Source organism: Xenopus laevis, chromosome 7S (genome assembly GCF_017654675.1).
Source record: "Xenopus laevis strain J_2021 chromosome 7S, Xenopus_laevis_v10.1, whole genome shotgun sequence".
In the NCBI taxonomy this organism is placed as follows: Eukaryota; Metazoa; Chordata; class Amphibia; order Anura; family Pipidae; genus Xenopus; species Xenopus laevis.
This window is the reverse complement of record NC_054384.1, coordinates 3,436,883-3,458,587: the sequence shown is the minus strand read 5'-3', so window position 1 is coordinate 3,458,587 and position 21,705 is coordinate 3,436,883. Positions and strand designations below refer to the sequence as shown.

Below are 21,705 nucleotides of genomic sequence, written 5' to 3'. Positions count from 1 at the left end.
TACTACTATAGTTTATATAAATAAGTTTCTGTGTAGCCATGGGGGCAGCCATTCAAGCACAGGATACACAGTAGATAACAGATAAGTACTACTATAGTTTATATAAACAAGCTGCTGTGTAGCCATGGGGGCAGCCATTCAAGCACAGGATACACAGTAGATAACAGATAAGTACTACTATAGTTTATATAAACAAGCTGCTGTGTAGCCATGGGGGCAGCCATTCAAGCACAGGATACACAGTAGATAACAGATAAGTACTACTATAGTTTATTTAAACAAGCTGCTGTGTAGCCATGGGGGCAGCCATTCAAGCACAGGATACACAGTAGATAACAGATAAGTACTACTATAGTTTATATAAACAAGCTGCTGTGTAGCCATGGGGACAGCCATTCAAGTACAGGATACACAGTAGATAACAGATAAGTACTACTATAGTTTATATAAACAAGCTGCTGTGTAGCCATGGGGGAAGCCATTCAAGCACAGGACACACAGTAGATAACAGATAAGTACTACTATAGTTTATATAAACAAGCTGCTGTGTAGCCATGGGGGCAGCCATTCAAGCACAGGATACACAGTAGATAACAGATAAGTACTACTATAGTTTATATAAACAAGCTGCTGTGTAGCCATGGGGGCAGCCATTCAAGCACAGGATACACAGTAGATAACAGATAAGTACTACTATAAAGTAGGAGGGAAGAGTCTGAGTCTGGGGCTGAGTGTGTGAGAGGGAAGGGACGAGCCATTAGGGACAGACACAGTAGACAGAGGTTGAAGGAATGGGCGCGGGATACAAATGAAAAGTCTCAGTAAAGACACGAGCAACTCCTTCCGGCAAAGAAAGCCCGTCCGGTCCGCAGAGAGTGACGTAGGACGTACGCACACCGGAAGTGGCAGTGCGTCGCGTCTCCCTCCCCCTCAGTCTCTTTCTCTGGCGTGGCGGACATGCTGCAGCTGCACTAACCGGGCCCGCCATTATCTGCCGCAATGCCGGTCTACTTCCAGCGCCCCGAGAACGCCCTCAAACGGGCCAACGGTGAGTAGAAGGACACGGTGTCTCTGCGCTCGGAGTATGTCGGTTTCGGGGCGGGAAGAGTCTGTGGATGCGGCGTGTGAGGCGATAGGGTTGTCACTGTCCGACATATGGACAGGCCTCGGGCCTTCTTCCTCACCTTCCGCTTCTCCCGCGGTCTCTTTATTCCCTCAGCGGCTCCCGGGCCTCTTCACTATCCGCCCTAATAAAGCCCAGTCCCCCCTCCTTCTCTGTGGAACTGGCGGCCCTCCTGCTATTGGCTGCCCTCCTTCCCTCCTCCTGCTATTGGCTGTCCTACTGCCCCTGCACTGCCCTCCACTATATGCGAATAGTTGTACAGTCGGTCTCTCCACTACCTGCTCCTGTCACTTTATTTAACTTCTCAATCCCAAAAGTCACGTCCTTTAATGCTGAGTCTGTCACGTGATCACTGTCCCCCCTCCCCCAGGTTATTATAGACTTGTATTCTTATTATACACTTGTATTCTATGTCTCTCCCTACAACAAAGCCAGTGTCTGTTTATTGGAATTCTCAGAGAAAACACCAATCCCTTGTCAATAACATTTATAAAACAACTGTGTGAGACTCCTGTTTCCTAGTGTTACACATTCACTGGGGACACAAGTCATGAAATCATCAGGGCGAATGAGCTGTTTTGTCATCTTTGCCTTTTGCAAGAGAGTCATTTCAAAATGGGCCTTTTATTTCATAATGTAAAGTTTCCATTGCGATTATTTGTCCTTGTGCATCTGGGAATTGTTTATTTCCAAGCCCTGTGTCCCCACTGTGTCCGTTCATTTAGCAGGTGACACTTGTGTTACTATGTGTAGAGCAAGGTGTGAGTTTATATGAGACCAGTATAATATTTAATAACCGGCACTAAAGGAAAATGAAGTGGGATGATCCATGAAATGTTTACTAGGGATGCACTGAATCCAGGATTCGGCCTTTTTCAGCAGGATCTGGATTTCGCTGAATCTTTCTGCCTGGCCAAACTGAAGCCGAATCCTAATTTGCATATACAAATTAGGAGCAGGGAAAATCGAGTGACTTTTTCTCACAAAACAAGGAAGTAAAAAAAAAAGTAGCCCTTCCCACCCCTAATTTGCATATGCAAATTAGGATTCCAATTTGGTTTCAGTATTCGGGCTGAATCTTTTGCAAATGATTCGTGTGTTCAGCTGAATCCAAAATATTGTATTCGGTGCATCCGTAATGTTTATTAACCCCAAATAAATCCACCTTTAGGCTTCATACATTGAGCCTGTAGCCACAACACACACTTACGTTGTTCATTTGGGTTGAAAAAATATACTTTATCAATTTCAACCAATTCCAAATGATCCCCAGCTTATACACACACTCACATACACATATACAAACACACTTATACATATATATATATATACACACGCACACTCACAGCTGTTTGGTGTTTATTAGACACACAGCAGTAAATGTTTTTCACTTTGATAAAGGCTGGAATAATAGCCAAAATGTCTGTTCTTTTAAATAAATAACCTTTTTAATACCTGAGTGCGGACATTGTTGTTCGATTACATATATATATACACACACACACTGAGTTACATCAGTACTGAGACAGTGACATCTGGTGTAAGATGATTGGACTTTGGAACTGTAAATATTACGGCTTCTCTCGGGGAGATTGGGCCAGTATGTTGCCCAAGTTAATAAGATCAGTGTATTTGGGTTTCTCTTGGAAGTAGTTTTTGAGGGATTTTTACTTTCCTGCTACTAATAACACCCGGAATCGCTGTTGGTTGTTGTAGGGAGCCTGTGGGTGTCACCCGTCCTGTCCCACCGTATCTGTCTCTTTAATTCAGACTAGATGTTGCCGAACTTTATGTCCCACCCCATGGGGTACTTAAACATGAATGTGCTCCTCAGCCTTGGGGTCAGATTTAGGGAACATGGGGGTTTGCTATTTGGCGTGTCTCTGAATAGGTTCACTATTCTCAAAAATACTTTCCATACCCCTAATGTTCTGAGGATTAATTGGAGGGCCCAGTCAAATGTTCATCCGAAAAGAGGGTCTTAAACTCAAAAAGCTCAACTGAATTGGTTTTCCTGCTGACTGTGATGCTCTTGTACCTTTAATCGTCCCTTGTGTGAGGCTCGTGAGCTGACGATTACTGGAGAACTTTAGTACATTGGATACAGTGTAATATTAGACTATCCATAAAGATTTCCTGATCCAATCAGTCTGGTCCAAACAGAACCTCTACTGTGCAGGGAAGTCTAATCATGATTTTAAATAACGCTATTAAAGGAGTTGTTCACCTTCCAAACACTTTTTTCAGTTGCTTTCAGATTGTTCCCCATAAACAGACTTTTTTCAATTACTTTCCATTATTTATTTTGTTACCGGTTTCCCAAAATGTAAGTTTAATGTTTGTGTCTCTAGTGTCTCAGTCTGGCAGATCAGTGATCCAGGAGCATCTGAACTGGTACAATTTGCCACGTTTAGTTGTTACGTTTAGTTGTTACGTTTAGTTGATACGTTCAGTTGATACGTTTAGTTGATACGTTTAGTTGTTACGTTTAGTTGTTACGTTTAGTTGTTACGTTTAGTTGTTACGTTTAGTTGTTACGTTTAGTTGTTACGTTTAGTTGTTACGTTTAGTTGTTACGTTTAGTTGATACGTTTAGTTGATACATTTAGTTGATACATTTAGTTGATACATTTCTCAGCAGCATCTCTGGAGTATCAGTAACTATTGTATCAAGTCTAACAGCTGCCTGTAATGAAACCCAGAGATTCTGCTCAGCAGGGACAAAGATAAGAAATGGATCAACTCAATTTAGAACAATTAGAGTCGGCGACCCCCCCCCCCTTCCCAGAGCTGCTTTAGGGTCTGGCCACACAGGTAGATTTGGGGAGTTTAGTTGCGAGGTGACAAATCTCTTCTTCTTCGCGGCAAATAAAATCCCCGATCTGCCTACACCCAGCTAAAATGTCACCTGGGGGCAGGCACACGGAGCGCTTTGTTTTCCAAATTCGCCCGAAGTTTGTTCATGAGGCAATTATGGGCGACTTGAGAAAACGAATCTGCCTTCTGACCGGCTAAAATGTAAATCGCCTGGGGGCAGGCACACAGAGTAATTCATTTTCCAAAGTCGCCTGTAATTGCCTCACGAACAAACTTCAGACGAATTTGGAAAATGAATCGCTCTGTGTGTCTGCCCCCAGGTGACATTTTAGCCGGGGGAAGACATTGGGGAGATTAGTCGCCGCGAAGAAGAGATTTGTCGCCTGGCGACTAATCTCCCCGAATCTGCCTGTGTGGCCAGACCCTAAGAAGGTGAAAATAAAAATTTTACACTTCAGTAATAGAAAAATGGTCACAAATAGAAAAAAGTAATAGGGGGAAAAAGTCTATTTCTGCTGAACTGACTAAAATCATCAGACCTGAAAAAATAGTTTGAAGGTGAACAACCCGTTTAATGTCGTTAATTCATTCAGGAGCCACAACATTGTCCCCAGAGGTTCTGCTTTGCCTGTGACTCTTCATTCCCCGGCATTTATATGTTGCTGACTGTGTAACATTCACTAGTCCCATGGTTTTCATTTCTCTGTGCTCAGCTTGTGTGTTTATATATTGCACTTCCCCCTCTATTGGGCCCTGTTTTTGTCTTCTTTCCTTTGGAAAGGGCTACTTACCCTTATAATTTTCACTCACTCCCCATAGACCCCTCACAGAGGGTCCCTAATAAAGAGTTTGGACCTAAGTTGGCACCTTTAATTCACAGAGTGCAGCACAGCCCTTGCAATGCCGATATCTAACAGACAGTGAGATTTAGATTCCGATTAGACATATCTAAGGGTCAGGACACACAGGCAGATTCAGGAAGATTAGTCGCCCAGCGACAAATCTATTCTTCTGGCGACTAATCTCCCCTAAATGCCTTCCCGCCGGCTAGAATGTAAATCGCCGGCGGGATGGCACTCTGAGCACTTCCGCTTTCAACTTCGGATGACTTCAGAAAACAAATCGATCTGAGTGCTATCCCGCCGGTGATTTACATTTTTGCCGGCGGGGAGGCAGTTTGGTGGAAATTAGTGACCCCAAAGAAAAGGAGATTTGTAGCCGGCGACTAATCTGCCTTTGTGCCCTGACCCTAAGGCTCCATTTGCAGAGCCCAAAGGCACACCCCGTGTTTAACTTCTGGCCTGTCGTCATCCAGAAAACTCGACAATCCAAGTTTTTAGGTTTTTTTTTTAGACTTGAAATTTGTCTTTTTGTCCCCACCCCAGAATTCCTTGAGGTTGGTAAGAAGCAACCAGCTCTCGACGTTTTATACGACGTGATAAAGAGCAAAAAGCACCGAACATGGCAGAAAATTCACGAGCCGATTATGCTCAAGTACCTGGAGCTGTGCGTGGACCTGCGCAAGAGTCACCTGGCCAAGGAAGGCTTGTACCAGTACAAGAACATTTGCCAGCAGGTAAGGGATTCCACCCATGCAGCCTTTCTGCCCATGAACAGGACCCTGTATATGTGAATTGAACCAAAGCTCCTTTCTGTCCTTAACGTAGGTTAACATCAAGTCATTAGAAGATGTTGTCCGCGCTTACTTGAAATTGGCCGAGGAGAGGACGGAGTCGGCCAAAGAGTCTTCTCAGCAGATGGTGTTGGACATTGAAGATCTTGATAATATTCAGACTCCGGAAAGGTAATTGAACCTTTGAATCCATTACTCAGGAATAGGGGAGCTCAATGATCCCTCCCACTTGGAGTCAGGACACGCCCATCTACCTAAAATTATCTTTTTAGACTGTAGAACAAAAGTCATCACTGGAACTTTTCCTTGAATCTCATACCCAGCATAAAATCATTGCAGTCGTTGAAAACGGTTTGATTGAGTGGCCCGTAATTGTGTTCCTTCTAGTGTTCTGCTGAGCGCTGTTAGCGGTGAGGACACCCAGGACCGGACGGATCGGCTGCTTCTGACTCCTTGGGTGAAGTTCCTTTGGGAGTCGTACAGACAGTGCTTGGACCTGCTCAGAAACAACTCCAAAGTCGAGCGTCTTTATCATGACATCGCTCAGCAAGGTAACCAGAACCGTTACATTCTTGGACCTCCATCCCCCACTTTAGAATGTGCAAAATACACCTAGGGGGTTATTTATTTAAGTCCGAGTGCCAAAAACTCCAAAAATTCAAGTTTCTTTTACTATAAAATCTGAATTTTTAGTGAAAATGTTTTTTTTTTATTTATTTGACCTTGAGGCTGTTAAAAGTCCGGATCCAAAAATTCTCCATCTCCAAGCTGTCGGGGTCCTGTGAAAGCCAACGGCAAAGGTCCCATTTCAAATTCAAAGATATCATGGTCTGCGCTGGGGTTTCGAGCAATTTCACAAAAATTTCAGGCATAAAACCGGAAAAATTTGGTTTTTTTTTTCCGTGAACCGATTTTATCAAGTTTTTTTCAATGATAAATAAGGTCAAATGATGGATTCTAGTTTGGTCTGACTTTTTTTTACTTAAAAAATCGGATTTTTGTAAACAACCCCCTTATTGTTAAAGCTTTTCTCTGCAGCCTTCAAGTTCTGCCTGCTCTACACCCGGAAAGCAGAGTTCCGCAAGCTGTGCGACAACCTCCGGATGCATTTGAGTCAGATCCAGCGGCACCATAATCAGAGCACTGCCATTAACCTGAACAATCCCGAGAGCCAGTCGATGCACTTAGAAACCAGGCTGGTTCAGCTGGACAGTGCCATTAGCATGGAGCTCTGGCAGGTACGGACTTGGAGATTCGCTTATCGATTCCCAGAATACATGTTTTATGTGGGGGTACAGTTAACCCTTGTTTAAATCATTAAGCAAGGCCTCCCCCATTTGAATTCTTTGTGTACATTTCTTGGGTTACTTAAAGGGCTCTATCCATTCTCTGTTGCCTTTTATTTTTATTATACATTTATCCTTACCGTGTCCTTTTTGCAGTTCTCTCTACTTAAGGGTTCCTCTGTGACCCCAGCAAATCTGATGAGTCTAAACTACTTCTACCAAGGAGCGGAGTCACATAAAATGCAACTGCCTGCAACATGCTAAATTATTTGACCTTGAATGTACCTTTTGTTGAACACGAGAGGCATAATAAACTTTTCAAACCAAGTTTTAATTTCTCATTTCCATGAGCCCCTTGCTTTTTTTTTCCCCCTTTTTTTTTTATACCAAATAAATAACTCTGCTTAACAATCGTATTTAGGAAGCCTTCAAAGCTGTTGAGGATATACACGGCCTTTTCGCCTTATCTAAGAAGCCACCGAAGCCCCAGCTGATGGCAAATTATTACAATAAAGTCTCAACGGTGTTCTGGAAATCTGGAAACGCACTGTTTCACGCCTCCACCTTACACAGACTGTATCACCTCTCCCGGGAAATGAGAAAGAATCTGTCCCCAGAGGAAATGCAGAGGTGGGTAACTGTACTCTAATTAGTAATGCTATAATGGAAGCTAAACACCATTCATATATATATCTATATCCTGATGATAATCTCCTGTAGATCGAAACGCCTAGATATGTTATAATGGACGAATATATATATATATATATCCCCCTAGTGATTACTGAATAAAGGTAATAATTGTACTTTCCAGTTTTATGTTCTTGCATTTCACGTTTTTCTGCATTTAGATATACACAAATTCTACATACATACATAAATATATGCTGGAATTTCTTTGAGTTTAGCTCTCCTTTATACCGACCTGCCCTTCCCTGAGTTGTACCTCCCTTTTTGGCGGCAGATGGTGCTCTCCGATTAGCCTCCTGCATGAGTTTGCAAGTTTTCCCTTCATTCATTCATTCATTCATTCATGCTTGCAAGACTGTTGCCCATTGATATATACAGACTCTTGCTATCAGAGTTCATGGAAACATGACTATTTCCCATGTGTTAATAAAAAACTAAATCTCAATGTTTGAGGAAAGTGAACTCCTTCCAAAAACTGTTCTGACATTATAAAATAAGATGTAGTTCTAATCTTTTTCCCAATATTCATTTAACAATTTTCATGGATTTAAGCGTTATTTTCAATAAAGTCAACAGTGTGTTTCTCGCTGTTTATATTCTCTGCACTGCTTGTTCTGGCTCTTGAAGCAATGTAGCTGAAGCCACCTGATTAGATGGCCTAGAGTGGAAGTGACTTCTGTTATATTGTTAAACTGTGTTTGCCATAGTTTATCCTCAGGGGTATGGCTGGGAGTAACATAGTAAGTTAGGTTGAAAAAAAGACACAAGTCCATCAAGTTCAAACTTTAACTGCCAGTTTTTGAGTGGGTGGAAACACATGAGTGATAAATGGGTGAATATGTAGCAGGTGTATATAGTGCAGAGCATACAGCGTCGGACTGAAGCCGCAACCCAGCCCCCCTCTGGCCCCGTGGCTACCTTCCTTCCTTTTCTTTCTGTTGCGCTGGGGGCCAGGGAGGGAGGAAGCAGGTTCAGCGGGGCCCACCGGGTTTTTTCATGGTGTCCCGTCGGCCCAGTCGGACACTGAGCGCATAACTAAATGAAGAGGAACGGCAGTTGGGAGGCTCTTTGTGCTTGTCAGGGCAGCGTTCCATAGGGCACTTTTTCAATGTCTCTGTTCCCTTTGTGGTGGGAGTAGAGATATTTATTATGTGCTATAGGAAAACAGAAGGAAAATTAGCAGCTTGACATTTTTGTGGTCATTGCTGTCAGTCGCCTTCAGACACTCAAGTTGCCGGTATATGTGGCTACCTGTTCATTAGGGCAGGTTACCCAGTTTGATCACTTACACGGTGGTCCTTATCATAAGGGGAACTGGCTGTTGCTGCTGACTTGCTGCTTATTGTGATTTTTCTTCATCAATAGGATGTCTACGAGGGTTTTGCTTGCTACACTCTCCATCCCCATAACTCCAGAGCGCACAGACATCGCCCGTCTCCTGGATATGGATGGCATCATTGTAGAAAAACAGCGACGCTTGGCTACATTGCTGGGACTACAATCACCCCCCAACCGTGTTGGACTTATTAAAGATATGGCAAGTTTCAGCCCTTGGGACTCTATAATAGTATCCGTTTCCATCAATCCAAGAACTCAAAGTGAAAAGCTACAGGGAACACTTAAGTCAATTATGTTCTTTTAACATACGTCTCACTTGTGTTCGCTTTCCCTTTTTCAGGTGCGGTTTAATGCCCTGCAACACGTTGTTCCTGAGGTGAAGGAGTTGTACAACTGGTTGGAAGTGGATTTCCACCCGCTCAAACTCTGCACCCGCGTCACCAAGGTGGGGAGGCCTTTTCCCGAAATATCATCCTGGTCTGACATAAACATCAGCAGCAGAGAGAACATTTCTGTTTAGCGTAATTGCTTTAGTACTTACAGAAAATCTTGGGACAAAAGGGACCCAGTGGTGCTGAACCCCGTCCCCTGTGCAGTTAGATCTATTTCAGAGGCATTTGCTGAGCTCTGTTTATCACGACAGTTGGGCCTGCACAAGCACCCCCTAGTGGTGGACATTCCATATCACATTTGGAACCATATTTTAACAAGCGCTCGTTTCCTAGGATGCAAATCCCTTTGAGTGAACATGGGAGTCCGATTTTTTTTGTTAAAAGTCAGATTTTTACCTCTCCTTTAATATTTACAATCTGTACTTTTGATCCCAGGAATTTAGTCTGTAGTAATTGGCAGCTAACATTTCCTGTCTGTTAAATGATTGATCTTGTTTAAAGGTGTTGGACTGGATAAAAGAACAAGCCGAGAAAGAGCCCGAGCTGCAGCAGTATGTTCCTCAGCTACAGAGCAACACCGTTCTGCGCCTTCTGCAGCAGGTAACCCTTTATATGCTTGTTCTTTGCTGCATTTAAAGGAGAACTAAAGCTTAACTAAAGAAGTAGCTAGAAATGTTGTACATGATGTTTTGTGCTTCTGTACCAGCCCAAGGCAACCACAGCCCTTTAGCAGTAAAGATCTGTGTCTCCAAAGATGCCCCAGTAGCTCCCCATCTTCTTTTCTGCTGATTCACATGCTCTGTTCTGCTGTCACTTACTGAGCTTAGGGAGCCACTCACAATATACAGTACACATAGAATAGAAATGTCACAATATAAGGCTGATTAGTAATTAATACACATAATTACTACATGGCAGCACAGAAACCAGTGCAATTAGCATCAGAATTGAATAATCAGCAAACCTGTAGCATCAGCTTATATTACAGCCAGGGAAGCTCATTTTCTGCTGGATAATTAGTGACGAGCCCTAAGCTTAGCTTCTCAACAGCCAATCAGAGCCCACTGAGCATGTGAGTGTCACAGACACTTTCCAAGATGGTGACCCCCTGTGACAAGTTTGAAGTCCTGGATCATTGCTGCTATTGACAAGCTGAATTTTTAGCCATATTCAGGGTCTAGTTCTCATTTAAGCACAACATTATATAATAATAGATGCTGTGCATTAAATACACGACACTGCAATGTGCACATATATTCTGTTCTGCAGACAAGTTTACGGTTCTTATTTACCTTTAGGTTGCACAGATCTATCAGACCATTGAGTTCTCCAGGCTCTCCTCCCTTTTGCCCTTTGTCGATGCCTTTTTGCTGGAGCGTGCCATTGTCGATGCTGCAAGGCACTGCAACTTGCAAGTAAGTGATCCGTGGCAGGTACATTCCAAAGGATGTCTGGAATATGAATTCAACATGACCTGGGGAGCTACAGATTACTAATTCTTACAACAGTAATAAGTGAAGCAACCTAGTAAATGAGGTTAGAAAAAATACATCACCTGAAGCCATTTCTAAAATTCCTTGGGAAGCTCATTGGGCACTTAGGCAGTGGGTGTGGGTAAAATTCTTACAGCTTGGAAAGTGACCACTTACAAGGGATTCTGTCGTGATATTTATGATGTCGTTTTTATTTCTAAATGACACTGTTTACACTGCAAATAATTCACTGTACAATATAAAATGTCATTCCTGAAGCAGCAAGTGTATTTAGTTGTAATATTGGTGTGTAGGTGCATCTCAGCTCATTTTGCCTGGTCATGTGATTTCAGAAAGAGCCAGCACTTTAGGATGGAACTGCTTTCTGGCAGGCTGTTGTTTCTCCTACTCAATGTAACTGAATGTGTCTTAGTGGGACCTGGATTTTACTATTGAGTGCTGTTCTTAGATCTACCAGGCAGCTGTTATCTTGTGTTAGGGAGCTGCTATCTGGTTACCTTCCCATTGTTCTGTTGTTAGGCTGCTGGGGGGAAAGGGAGGGGGTGATATCACTCCAACTTGCAGTAAATAGTGACTGAAGTTTATCAGAGCACAAGTCACATGACTGGGGGCTGCTGGGAAACTGACAATATGTCTAGCCCCATGTCAGATTTAAATGTAGAAAAATCTGTTTGCTCTTTTGAAAAAACGGATTTCAGTGCAGAATTCTGCTGTAGTAGCATGGTGGTTTTATTGTATAGGGAGAGGCTGTGTCCTGTACATTTATATTTACCCGCACATTTCATTGACTTGCTCCCTGTATTGTGCAGAGTGAAGTTATTTCTTATGTGCTAAAGTAAAATGAAGGCTAATTAGCAGTGTAACTACATGCAGATCGTTACTGCTGCCAGTCCCCTTCATACATACGCTTTGGCTTTTCCTCTGAAACGTTGGCCATTGTGTAGCTCTTTACTGTTTCCTTGTGTAGGACGCTATGTATTTAAAGGCTTGGTGCATCTTATTCAGTAGGTTTTACACTTCAGTGACAAGACAATATCAAGCTTGTGATTGCTAAAGCTGTATTTGAGCAGTATAATTTACCTTGTAGTGCGGGCACTGTACATGCCATTCATTGTGCCATACAGATTCAGTGATTTTCTTTTGTTTCTAGGTCCGTATAGATCACACTTCTCGTACTCTAAGCTTTGGGTCTGATTTGAATTATTCCACACGGGAGGATGCACCTGTTGGACCTTTCCTGCAAAACATGCCCTCTGAGCATATACGGAACCAGCTTACTGCAATGTCCACTGTCCTCTCCAAGGCTGTAGCCACCATTAAACCGGCTCATGTGCTGGTGAGTATTTGGGGCTGAGACAGGCTTGAATGTGAATCTTAAAACACCAGCTTGAGTGCTGCATAGATTTATTCCTGTAATTGTAAAAGCTGCACATTTCATTGACATGCTCCCAGTATTGTGTTGAGACATGTTATTTCTTATGTGCTAAATCAAATGGAAGGCTAATTAGCAGTGTAACGGATTTGTTACCACTGCCAGTCTCCTTCTTACACGGCTAATCTGCTGCTGATGCCTATCTGTACAAATGGAAGTATAAATGTTATATTCTAAACTGAAGAGCCCCACTTAATATACACCCTGAATGTTCTCTTTTAGCAAGAGAAGGAGGAACAGCACCAGATAGCGATCTCTGCCTACCAGAAGAATTCCCGAAAGGAACACCAGCGTATACTGACCCGTCGCCAGACTATAGAAGAACGCAAGGAACGCCTTGAGAACCTGAACATCCAGAGAGAAAAGGAAGAGCATGAGCAGAGGGAAGCAGAGCTCCAGAAAGTACGCAAAGCAGAGGAGGAAAGGCTGCGGCAGGAGGCTAAGGAGAGGGAGAAGGAGCGCATTTTACAGGAGCATGAACAAATCAAGAAGAAAACTGTGCGGGAGCGGCTGGAGCAGATCAAGAAGACTGAGTTTGGAGCCAAAGCTTTTAAGGACATTGACATAGAAGTAAGCACATGTGGGACACCCTCTGCATTTGCTTTGTTAGGGAGTCTCACTCCATACAGAGCACCAGTTGTAGGTAGGCTTATTAGGGAGAATTAGTATAATTGGGCTGTAACATGATATATCAGGCAGCATGTCCGTTATTGAAGTCATCTCCCCTGGTGCTGAAGGGTCATATTGTCTGATAATCCTGTTGCATTAATGGGTATTCATAAAGTCTGGGGCCCCATCACTATTCAATATATCCCTGTTATTGCTGTAGGAACCTTCCATTCTCCCCCCTCTAAAATACTCTTCTCTCCTTATTTATTTACAGAATCTTGAAGAACTGGATCCAGACTTCATTATGGCTAAACAGGTGGAGCAGTTGGAGAAGGAAAAGAGAGAGCTCCAAGACCGTCTGAAGAATCAGGAGAAGAAGGTGGGTTCCATTTTATCTTCGCGCATGTGGATATGTCTACACTCAAAATATGGATGTTAGAATTTTGGGTTAGCAGTTTGCTGAGCTGATGCTCTTCCAGCAGATATATTGGCGGTCAATATTCCTACTTTTATTGTGACCAATAATGTGTCCATGGGTAAAAAGAGCATCTCAAGGTTCAAATGACATAGATCTGTTGTGAAGGTTAAAGCTCACAAAAGTCTTGCAAAAGTTTCCTAGCACCCAGGCTCTTCCACCCCTTCTATGTTAGCACCCAGCATAAGACGTAAGCCATGAGACCCCTGCTGTCCAATTAAAAGCACTCATGTTGGACTCTTCTATTTCTGTTGTAGATCGACTACTTCGAAAGAGCAAAACGCTTGGAGGAAATCCCACTGCTAAAGAAAGCCTATGATGAGCAGAGGATCAGTGACATGGAGCTGTGGGAGCTGCAAGAGGAGGAAAGGGTAAGTCCGCTGTATAAGTCACATTCCTTGCACTGTTCGTAATCAGTTGCCATTACTTGTTGGCATTTGGTTCCATTCCAGTGCTACAGAAATCCCACTAAGGACAACACAGTCCCACGCCTGTTGGGCTGATATTCTTTTTGGGGAACATCTTAAGAATGAGCTTTAGCCTTGAGGCTGTGGCTACAACTCAAAATTCTTTTATTGTGAGTAACTTTGTCTCTTTATCAGCCAAGAATGTTAAGAGAAAAATGACTGGTTAACCAAATAATCAGGTCACTTGTATCTATCCGCTTTGTCACAAAACAGAAGCTGGTTTATTTTGCACCTGCTACCTTGCAGCTCTCCATGAGTTAAAGTGCAATGTTAAAAAAATGTTGCCATTCCCAAAGTGACAATAGGGGTGGTCTTGGCCCATAAGCACCAGATTTGCCAGAGGGAAATTCTGGACTAGGATATTCTGGCTAGGATACAGATCAGTGCCTACAGGCTACTGTGTAGTTTAGGATGTACGTTCATAAAGAATTTGTTCCTTTTCCCACATTTTCAGAAGGAATATGTACAGATCTCAGTAGTACATTCCTTGTGTTGGCGTTACTAATGAGTCCCGTAGAACTTGTTCTTTAAACCACGTGTGCTTACAGATCAGCACCTTACTGGTGGAGCGAGAGAAGGCAGTAGAACACAAGAACAGGATGTCGAGGATGCTGGAGGACAGAGACTCGTTTGTTTCTAATCTCAAAGCCTCCCGTCAGTCAGTGTACGATGTAAGTATTTCTCCTCATGCAGGAACACGGCACAGGCCAACAACATTTGAACACAGGTGCACACCATCTGCTGGTTAGATCATTTATTGCAGCCTGTGTATGTTTTAGTTCCTTGTTTGGGAGAACTTATACCTGTGTTTTATATACTGAACTTACTGTACTTCAAGAAAGGTCCTGCAGCCTTATAAAGGATATAGGCGATTGCATTTTTACATGTGAGCTTGCAATCCTTGTCCATGTCACTGCTTGCGCTCGGTGTGCTCTGGGCAAGCTTAGGAACTGTTTGAAGTCATCAGGCAGAAATGAGGTTTGAAACTGATGCTACAGGACTGATTATCCACTATTGTGGTACTTGAAGTCCCTCAGCTTTCTGCAGAATATCGATTTTAGGAAGCCTAAAACTGACTTTACCCATGTGCAGGCAAAACTGAAGCAGTTTCAGGAGCGATTAGCAGAGGAAAAGAGAGTGCGTCTGGAGGAGAGAAAGAGACAGCGCAAAGAAGAAAGAAGAATCTCTTATTACAGAGATAAGGAGGAGGAGGAGCAGAGACTGATAGAGGAGCAACTTAAACAGGGTAAGTGATGGGTTGCTCGGAGTTAAATGAGCAAATGAAAATGCCTCCTTGGGCTGGATTTTGTCTTCCTTTCAAGAGGGAAGAATTGCCCTGTAATATATTGGGGGGGTGTCAATGCAAAATAGGATCTGGTGTCTGCGAGGAGCCCAGGCCACTATTTGCACAAAGGTAGAATATGTTTGGTGTGCACTGTTCGTAACTTGCTGCCACTCTATTTGGCAGTGGGTTCCATTCCGGTGCTATATTAACTCCAAGGAGAACAGTTAAGGCTAATTATTTAGTCTGTGTTTGACTTGGAAACATTCTTCTCTAATCTTCTTGCATGTTCCTCTCCTGAACAGCTTCAGTTGTTTTATATTCCAGGTCCACGAATCTGTTCACTGGAATTAAGGTCCTTTTTATCTCTGTTGCAGAGCGCGAAGACCGAGAGAAAATAGAGAATGAGAAGCGTGAAGCTGAACAGAGAGAATACCAAGAGCGGCTGAAGAAGCTGGAAGAACAAGAACGCAAGAAGCGCCTGCGAGAGCTCGAAATAGAAGAGCGGGAAAAGAAGCGAGATGAGGAGAGGCGGGGCCCCGATGATTCTTTCAGGAAGGTGAGGTCTCCACTAAAGGTTCAGAGTTGGGTTGGGGGTAGAATGGAGATCCGAAAAGTGTCAAAAGCCAAATGAAAGGACAGAACCTTGCCCCAAGTATTTGTTCCTAGGGTTATTCTCTGCATGTAAAAACTGTATGCTGCTGAATTCCAGTCTTCCACAAACCTTCATCAGGGCCCAACGACACCCTAGTCCTGTTATAGAAAGGCTTCTCAATTGACTCTTTAATTGGCCTTTGTTTTTTCTATATTTAAAGTTTTTAAATTTGCCGCCTTCTGGGACTCTCCAGCTTTCAAATTGGGTCACAGACCCCATCTAAATAACATGCTCTGTAAGGCTACACATTTATTGATATTGCTACTTTTTGTTACTCATCTTTCTATTCAGGCCTCTCCTATTCATATTCCAGTCTCTGGCATGGTTGCTAGGGTAATTTGGACCTTAGCAACCAGATGGCTGGTATTGCAAACTTGAAAACTGCTGAATACCAATCAAAACTCAAACCACAAATAAAAAGTACATCATACTAAGTTAATTTAAAGGTTTATCCTGTATTGTATTTGAAGCTCAACAAAATTGTCTTCTGCTATGTCTTTGCTGCCTTCCCCATGTCTTGTTGCACATTTTGTCTTGCAGCAGGATACTCCTTCTCGCTGGGGAGATAGAGAGGAAAGTGGATGGAGAAGAGGTGCAGACCCAGATGAACGCAAGCAAGCTCCTCCTGAAAGGTAGTAATATGTGACTATTCACAGTAATATGGCATTCGTTATAAGTAAGAGGTGTGAAAGGTTATGCCAGATATCTGGGCAATTAAGATAAAACACTAACTTGACTAATGCGTTTGTGAAGACCTCACACTCTTCCATTTAATTTTAGGGATTGGCGTAGCGGTGGACAGGATTCAAAGCCAGTGAAAGATGAAGACCGTGAAGGAGATGAAGATTCCGTTTTGAGAAAGGATGAAGAACAGGTGGCACGGGGTGATGGTGATGAAGAACGGGCAGCTTCTTGGCGTGGTACAGATGATCGTGGTCCAAAACGTAGTGTTGAAGAAGATGGAGGACCCAGACGTGGTTTTAATGATGAGCCAGGCCCTAGGAGAGGATTTGAAGATGACCAAGGGCCACGCCGTGGCTTGGATGAGGACCGAGGGCCACGCCGTGGTTTGGATGAGGACCGAGGGCCACGCCGTGGCTTGGATGAGGACCGAGGGCCACGCCGTGGCTTGGATGAGGACCGAGGGCCACGCCGTGGCTTGGATGAGGACCGAGGGCCACGCCGTGGCTTGGATGAGGACCGAGGGCCACGCCGTGGCTTGGATGAGGACAGAGGTCCAAGGAGAGGCTTTGATGAAGACAGGGGCCCAAGGAGAGGCTTTGATGAAGACAGGGGCCCTAGACGTGACTTTGATGAAGACAGGGGTCCTAGACGTGGCTTTGATGAAGACAGGGGTCCTAGACGTGGCTTTGATGAAGACAGGGGCCCTAGACGTGGCTTTGATGAAGACAGGGGTCCTAGACGTGGCTTTGATGATGACCGTGGGCCAAGGAGAGGTTTTGATGATGATAGAGGGCCCAGACGTGGTTTTGAGGATGACAGAGGGCCCAGACGTGGTTTTGAGGATGACCGTGGCCCAAGGAGGGGCTTTGAGGATGACCGTGGTCCTCGACGGGGCTTTGATGAGGACCGAACGCCTCGTCGTGGTTTTGAGGATGATCGTGGACCAAGACGTGGCATGGATGAAGAACGTGTATCTTGGCGGGGTGGAGCCGAAGAGGAGCGAGGACCAAGACGTGGAGCTGAAGAGGACCGAGGTCCAAGACGTGGAGCTGAAGAGGACAGAGGTCCAAGACGTGGAGCCGAAGAGGACAGAGGCCAGACACCATGGAAACCCGTTGTAACAAGTCGCCCAGGTTTATTGATTTTTTTTTTTTTTGCAGTTCTAGGAAGAAAATTACCAAATGTAAATGACTTTACCCTTTTTTTTTTTTTTCCCCCACTTCTGCTTCAGGGGGTTGGCGAGAGCGAGAAAAAGCCCGGGAAGACAGCTGGGGCCCATCCCATGATTCTAAGCCGCCTGAAGAGCGTGATTGGTCTAAGAGAGGAGAAGATGGCGAAAAGGATTCTGAGCGAGACAGGCGCCCAGTCAGGTGGGCGCTCCTAATATTGCTCTGGAATGCGATATAACTGTAGCATTGTTCTGTGCATTCTGTGTCTTTAGCCAAGGCCCAACCAAACTTCAACTATTTCATTTGTAATAAGGTGCTGGACCACTTCCCCTCCTCCCCTCGCTGTTTGTGTGCCACTTTCACTTCAGATAGGGCCAATGGCTAGCACAGTCCTTTGGATTCCCTTTAAATGTAACACCAGAAGTAGAAACGTTGACTAAATTGCTGCATTGCTTCCAGAGAGGAATCTGCATGGCGACGGGGGGGAGATGATAACGTAACGCCGAGAAAGGTCTCACCGGGCGACAAGAGCACAGAAGACAGAAAAGAACCCAGTGATGTGAGACGAGCAGCACCTAAAACAGATGAACGTAAGTGCAGTGAATCAATGTTGCCTTTATATAGAAATTGGACTCTTAAAGTAAAGCGCAGTCATTTTCATTCCCCTATGGAAACCTATGTAATTATTTACTAAGGTTTTATATAATCAATTTTTTCTTGATTTACAAATTCAGCAACCAGCCACTTATCAGCAGAGCACAATAGCACTTTATGTTTTATGAGAGGAATTTAACTAGCACTAGCATTTTATATAATGGGTTTAAGTTACCACTGTTTATGGAGGCAACGTCTTGACTTGAAAAATACAACAATTTTTTATATTAATACGTGGTGTAATCTTACAGTTCCCTCTAAAGAAGTCGTTCTACAGATCCTTCCATTTAATTTAAACTTTAATTGATAAAGATTTGCAAAAAAAAACTGAAGGAACCACGTGGGAGGGATGAAGGCGGCACCTTTGTTGGGTATTCAGCCGGGATACCCGCATGGCCAAGGAATCGGGGACTCTTTGCCCAAAACGCGACCACTTTGCGTGTATCCGACCCAATGTAGCGCTCCACTCCTTGCATATTGTGCCTTAATTGACCATTTTCTTTTATAGCGAGCCAATGGCGACAGGGCGAACAAAAAGACAGCCAGCAAGAAGAGCGCGGCACCCCCCGACGAGTTGCTGCGGCAGACAGGGAAAAACCCTCTTGGCGCACAGAAAAGAAGGAGGAAAAAGACGCCCCTCGACGCCCCAAACTTGAAGAAGATGAGGATGGGTGGACAACAGTGCGGCGTTAGGTAGCTCTAATCTGATTGGTTAGGCTTGGTATTGTGGGTTAGCGTTGTTCTTCCATTCAAATATTCCCAACATTGTGTGTGCCCTAATGTGATTCTCTGCATCTCTCTCTGCTTCTATACCTGAGGGTCACTGACCCCATGCCTTCAACTTGTCTGGTGCATTTTATATGACTTCTCTAGAGGAAGCAGCAGTAAGATCTGCCCTTTATTCTCATTATTCAGCAAGCGCAGGGGACCTAGAGGTGTCTGGGACCTGGACCTGGAGAACTTGTAGAGGCTCGTGTGGCCCTTTAAAACCACATTGCAGGAGTATTTTTCTACTATGGTCCCCCCTACTCCATATATTCTGTTCAATAAAGCAATTCTGAGCACTGCAGCTCCTATTTATCTCAATCCTTTTATCTGATTGGTGCTGCCCTTACCCTGTCTCTAAATGTGTAGGATACGAAAAGCCATTGGACAGCGGCATTAGGCTCTGTCATTGGTTAGTAGTGTCTTTGACTTAACCAGGACCCAATAAATACACTCAGCTCTTTTTGTGGCCTACAATGGGTCAGATAATCCTATTGGTTAATAAGTTTAATGACGAAGCCCATACCCCTCCCATTCCCTGAAACCCAAATCACTGTTTTCTGAAGTGACCCAAGAGAATATTGGGATATCTGAGGCCATTTTGGTCTGTTAGAGGCCACTGCTTCCGATTGGACAGCCCTGCTGCACTGTATTCTAACCTTCCGATAATATAATGGATGAACCAGGCCCACAACTGCCCTCGCCAATGAAACACTAGAGCATCATTAGCAAGGCAACAGTCTCAACCAATCAAAATGAATGAAGGGTTTTCTCTTTCAGGTGCATGGACTTTGAATGATACCTGTATAATAAAATGTACCAGGTTGAAGGCTGATGTCTGATAACCATAACCTGATTCTGAACGCAGACCCTCCATATCGCTGCCCATAACGCAAAGCCTGTTTTACATTTTGGTTTTTTTATGAGTTTGTAATAACTGACCCTTTACAGATAAACTGTGCTTTGCCCCATGCATGCAAAATGTGCAGCCCGCAGCTGTAGAACTACAACTCCCATCATCCCACCATTTTAACACTGGCTGCTGGGAGTTGGATGTTCAACCATAGCTGGGGGGAAGGGAGCTGCATGTTAACGGTGACATTTTGCTATGACTGCCTCAATACCGACTTTTTTTTTTTTTTCTCCCCTAGTCTCTACTGAAATGTCGTATTTAAATAAAGCAATTTGTAGTAGAAGGAATTTCTCTCTCTTTTCTCTCCTCATAAAAAGCTGCGTTACTCTGTCAGGTTAAAGGAACACCCGGTTGTGCTGTATGGCAACGTATTTAGGCCAACACAGGACTTGTTGCTGCTTATTGTATGGAAAATAAAGTACTTATACAAACACATGGCTCGGCTTTTTCACTGCAGGAGATGGAGGGGCCGCACTTTACTTACCTGTTAGAATTGGGGTCTCTGATGCCAATTGTCTCAATACTCAAGGGCTGGCAGTGGTCTGTGAAATTCAAATATCTGGGGGTGGAGGTGTCGCTGCCAACATCGTCTTATTGAGATCTGAATGTTTTTCCGGTATTGGGGATGGTAGAATCCAAATTCAAACAGTGGCCTTCTCTTCCCCTTAACCCACAATGCAGAATCAGTCTGATTAAAATGACCATACTCCCAAAAATCTTGTATATGTTATCGCACTCTCCCGTGGCTATTCCTTCAAGCTTTTTTCAGTCACTGGACAAACTAATGGGACCCTTTATATGGGGGGAAGGTAGACCCAGGCTAAGGCTTGGAATTCTAAAGAGATCGGCAGCCTTGCCGGACTTTCAGCTCTACTTTTTGGCCACACATATAGCCCAAATAAAACCATGGATCAGTACAGACCCTCGTTGTTTCTCCACAGCTCTTTTGGAGGTATTTGGGGAAGCAGAGATGCCAATTCTACAAAGGATGCTGAAGACTCGGAAGGGTAGAAATACTAACTCTGAGCATCCCCTGATACTTTTAGGTCAAAAAATGTGGTTGCGAGCACAAACTATGTTATACATCAATTGGGAGTCCACATCTGATCTCTATCTAATTCAGCCCAAGGGACTCGCCCCAGTTCTCAGGCAATCGCATTCAAAAATTCCTTTATCCAAAGATAACTGTCCCAAGGCTTTTCTCAGTAAAAAATATTTTTCTTTATTTAAATTAGCATTTGAGTTTGTATCTGAATTTTTAATGCTAATTTAAATAAAGAAAAATATTTTTTACTGAGAAAAGCCTTGGGACAGTTATCTTTGGATAAAGGAATTTTTGAATGCGAGCACAAACTATGCCTCTCCCAGGCTAAATACCCTGATACCTCTATTTGGGGCAAACGATCGCTTAGGGATTTCCAAAGTAAAGAGTCCACCGGGCCATGGTCTAATAAGGGCATTAAAGTAATCAACCACATACTAACAGACCATAAACTTAAACCAGGAGTTTGGAATCCCAGAATCTTCTTGGCTACTGTATGAGCAGGTTTAACTGGAGGACTGGAGCTGCTATAAGACAACCAACATCTCATTTCTAATCTATACCAGATATTGAGATTCTGTAAGCACAATAAACTCAGTGTAAACTTCTTGCTTAAAACCTGCCAAAATGCTTTCCTCACTCTCACTGCAGAACTGGCAGAATCCCTCCCGGAGTCGCCCCGTTTTGTTTCACCAAATGCTGATCACAAAGTAATTCAGAGGTATATTATCCACAGAGCGGCTGAACAGAATGAATCCACAATATCCATTAAGCTGCACCCAGTGC

General features: G+C 43.7%; 1 protein-coding gene and 4 non-coding genes across 5 annotated transcripts; all 5 read left to right on the top strand.

The window, feature by feature from the left end:
* The first annotated feature begins 955 nt into the window (after nt 1-955).
* Nucleotides 956-20,308, top strand: eif3a.S (eukaryotic translation initiation factor 3 subunit A S homeolog). Its single transcript, NM_001091816.1, is given in 22 exon segments — nt 956-1,048; nt 5,326-5,516; nt 5,608-5,744; nt 5,961-6,124; nt 6,612-6,811; nt 7,281-7,489; nt 8,915-9,086; nt 9,228-9,332; nt 9,781-9,879; nt 10,578-10,694; nt 11,923-12,108; nt 12,427-12,774; nt 13,088-13,192; nt 13,546-13,659; nt 14,304-14,426; nt 14,848-15,001; nt 15,415-15,596; nt 16,233-16,324; nt 16,473-17,509; nt 17,602-17,746; nt 18,005-18,135; nt 18,708-20,308. Coding segments are annotated over 22 exon segments (4,245 nt in total). The 5' UTR covers nt 956-999; the 3' UTR covers nt 18,893-20,308.
* LOC121396712 lies at nt 11,545-11,678 on the top strand. Its single transcript, XR_005963151.1, has one exon. It is a non-coding gene; the product is annotated as a small nucleolar RNA SNORA19 (small nucleolar RNA).
* Nucleotides 12,198-12,325, top strand: LOC121396713. The gene has a single exon (XR_005963152.1). It is a non-coding gene; the product is annotated as a small nucleolar RNA SNORA19 (small nucleolar RNA).
* LOC121396656 lies at nt 13,687-13,811 on the top strand. Its single transcript, XR_005963103.1, has one exon. It is a non-coding gene; the product is annotated as a small nucleolar RNA SNORA54 (small nucleolar RNA).
* Nucleotides 15,186-15,306, top strand: LOC121396655. Its single transcript, XR_005963102.1, has one exon. It is a non-coding gene; the product is annotated as a small nucleolar RNA SNORA54 (small nucleolar RNA).
* Nucleotides 20,309-21,705: the final 1,397 nt, after the last annotated feature.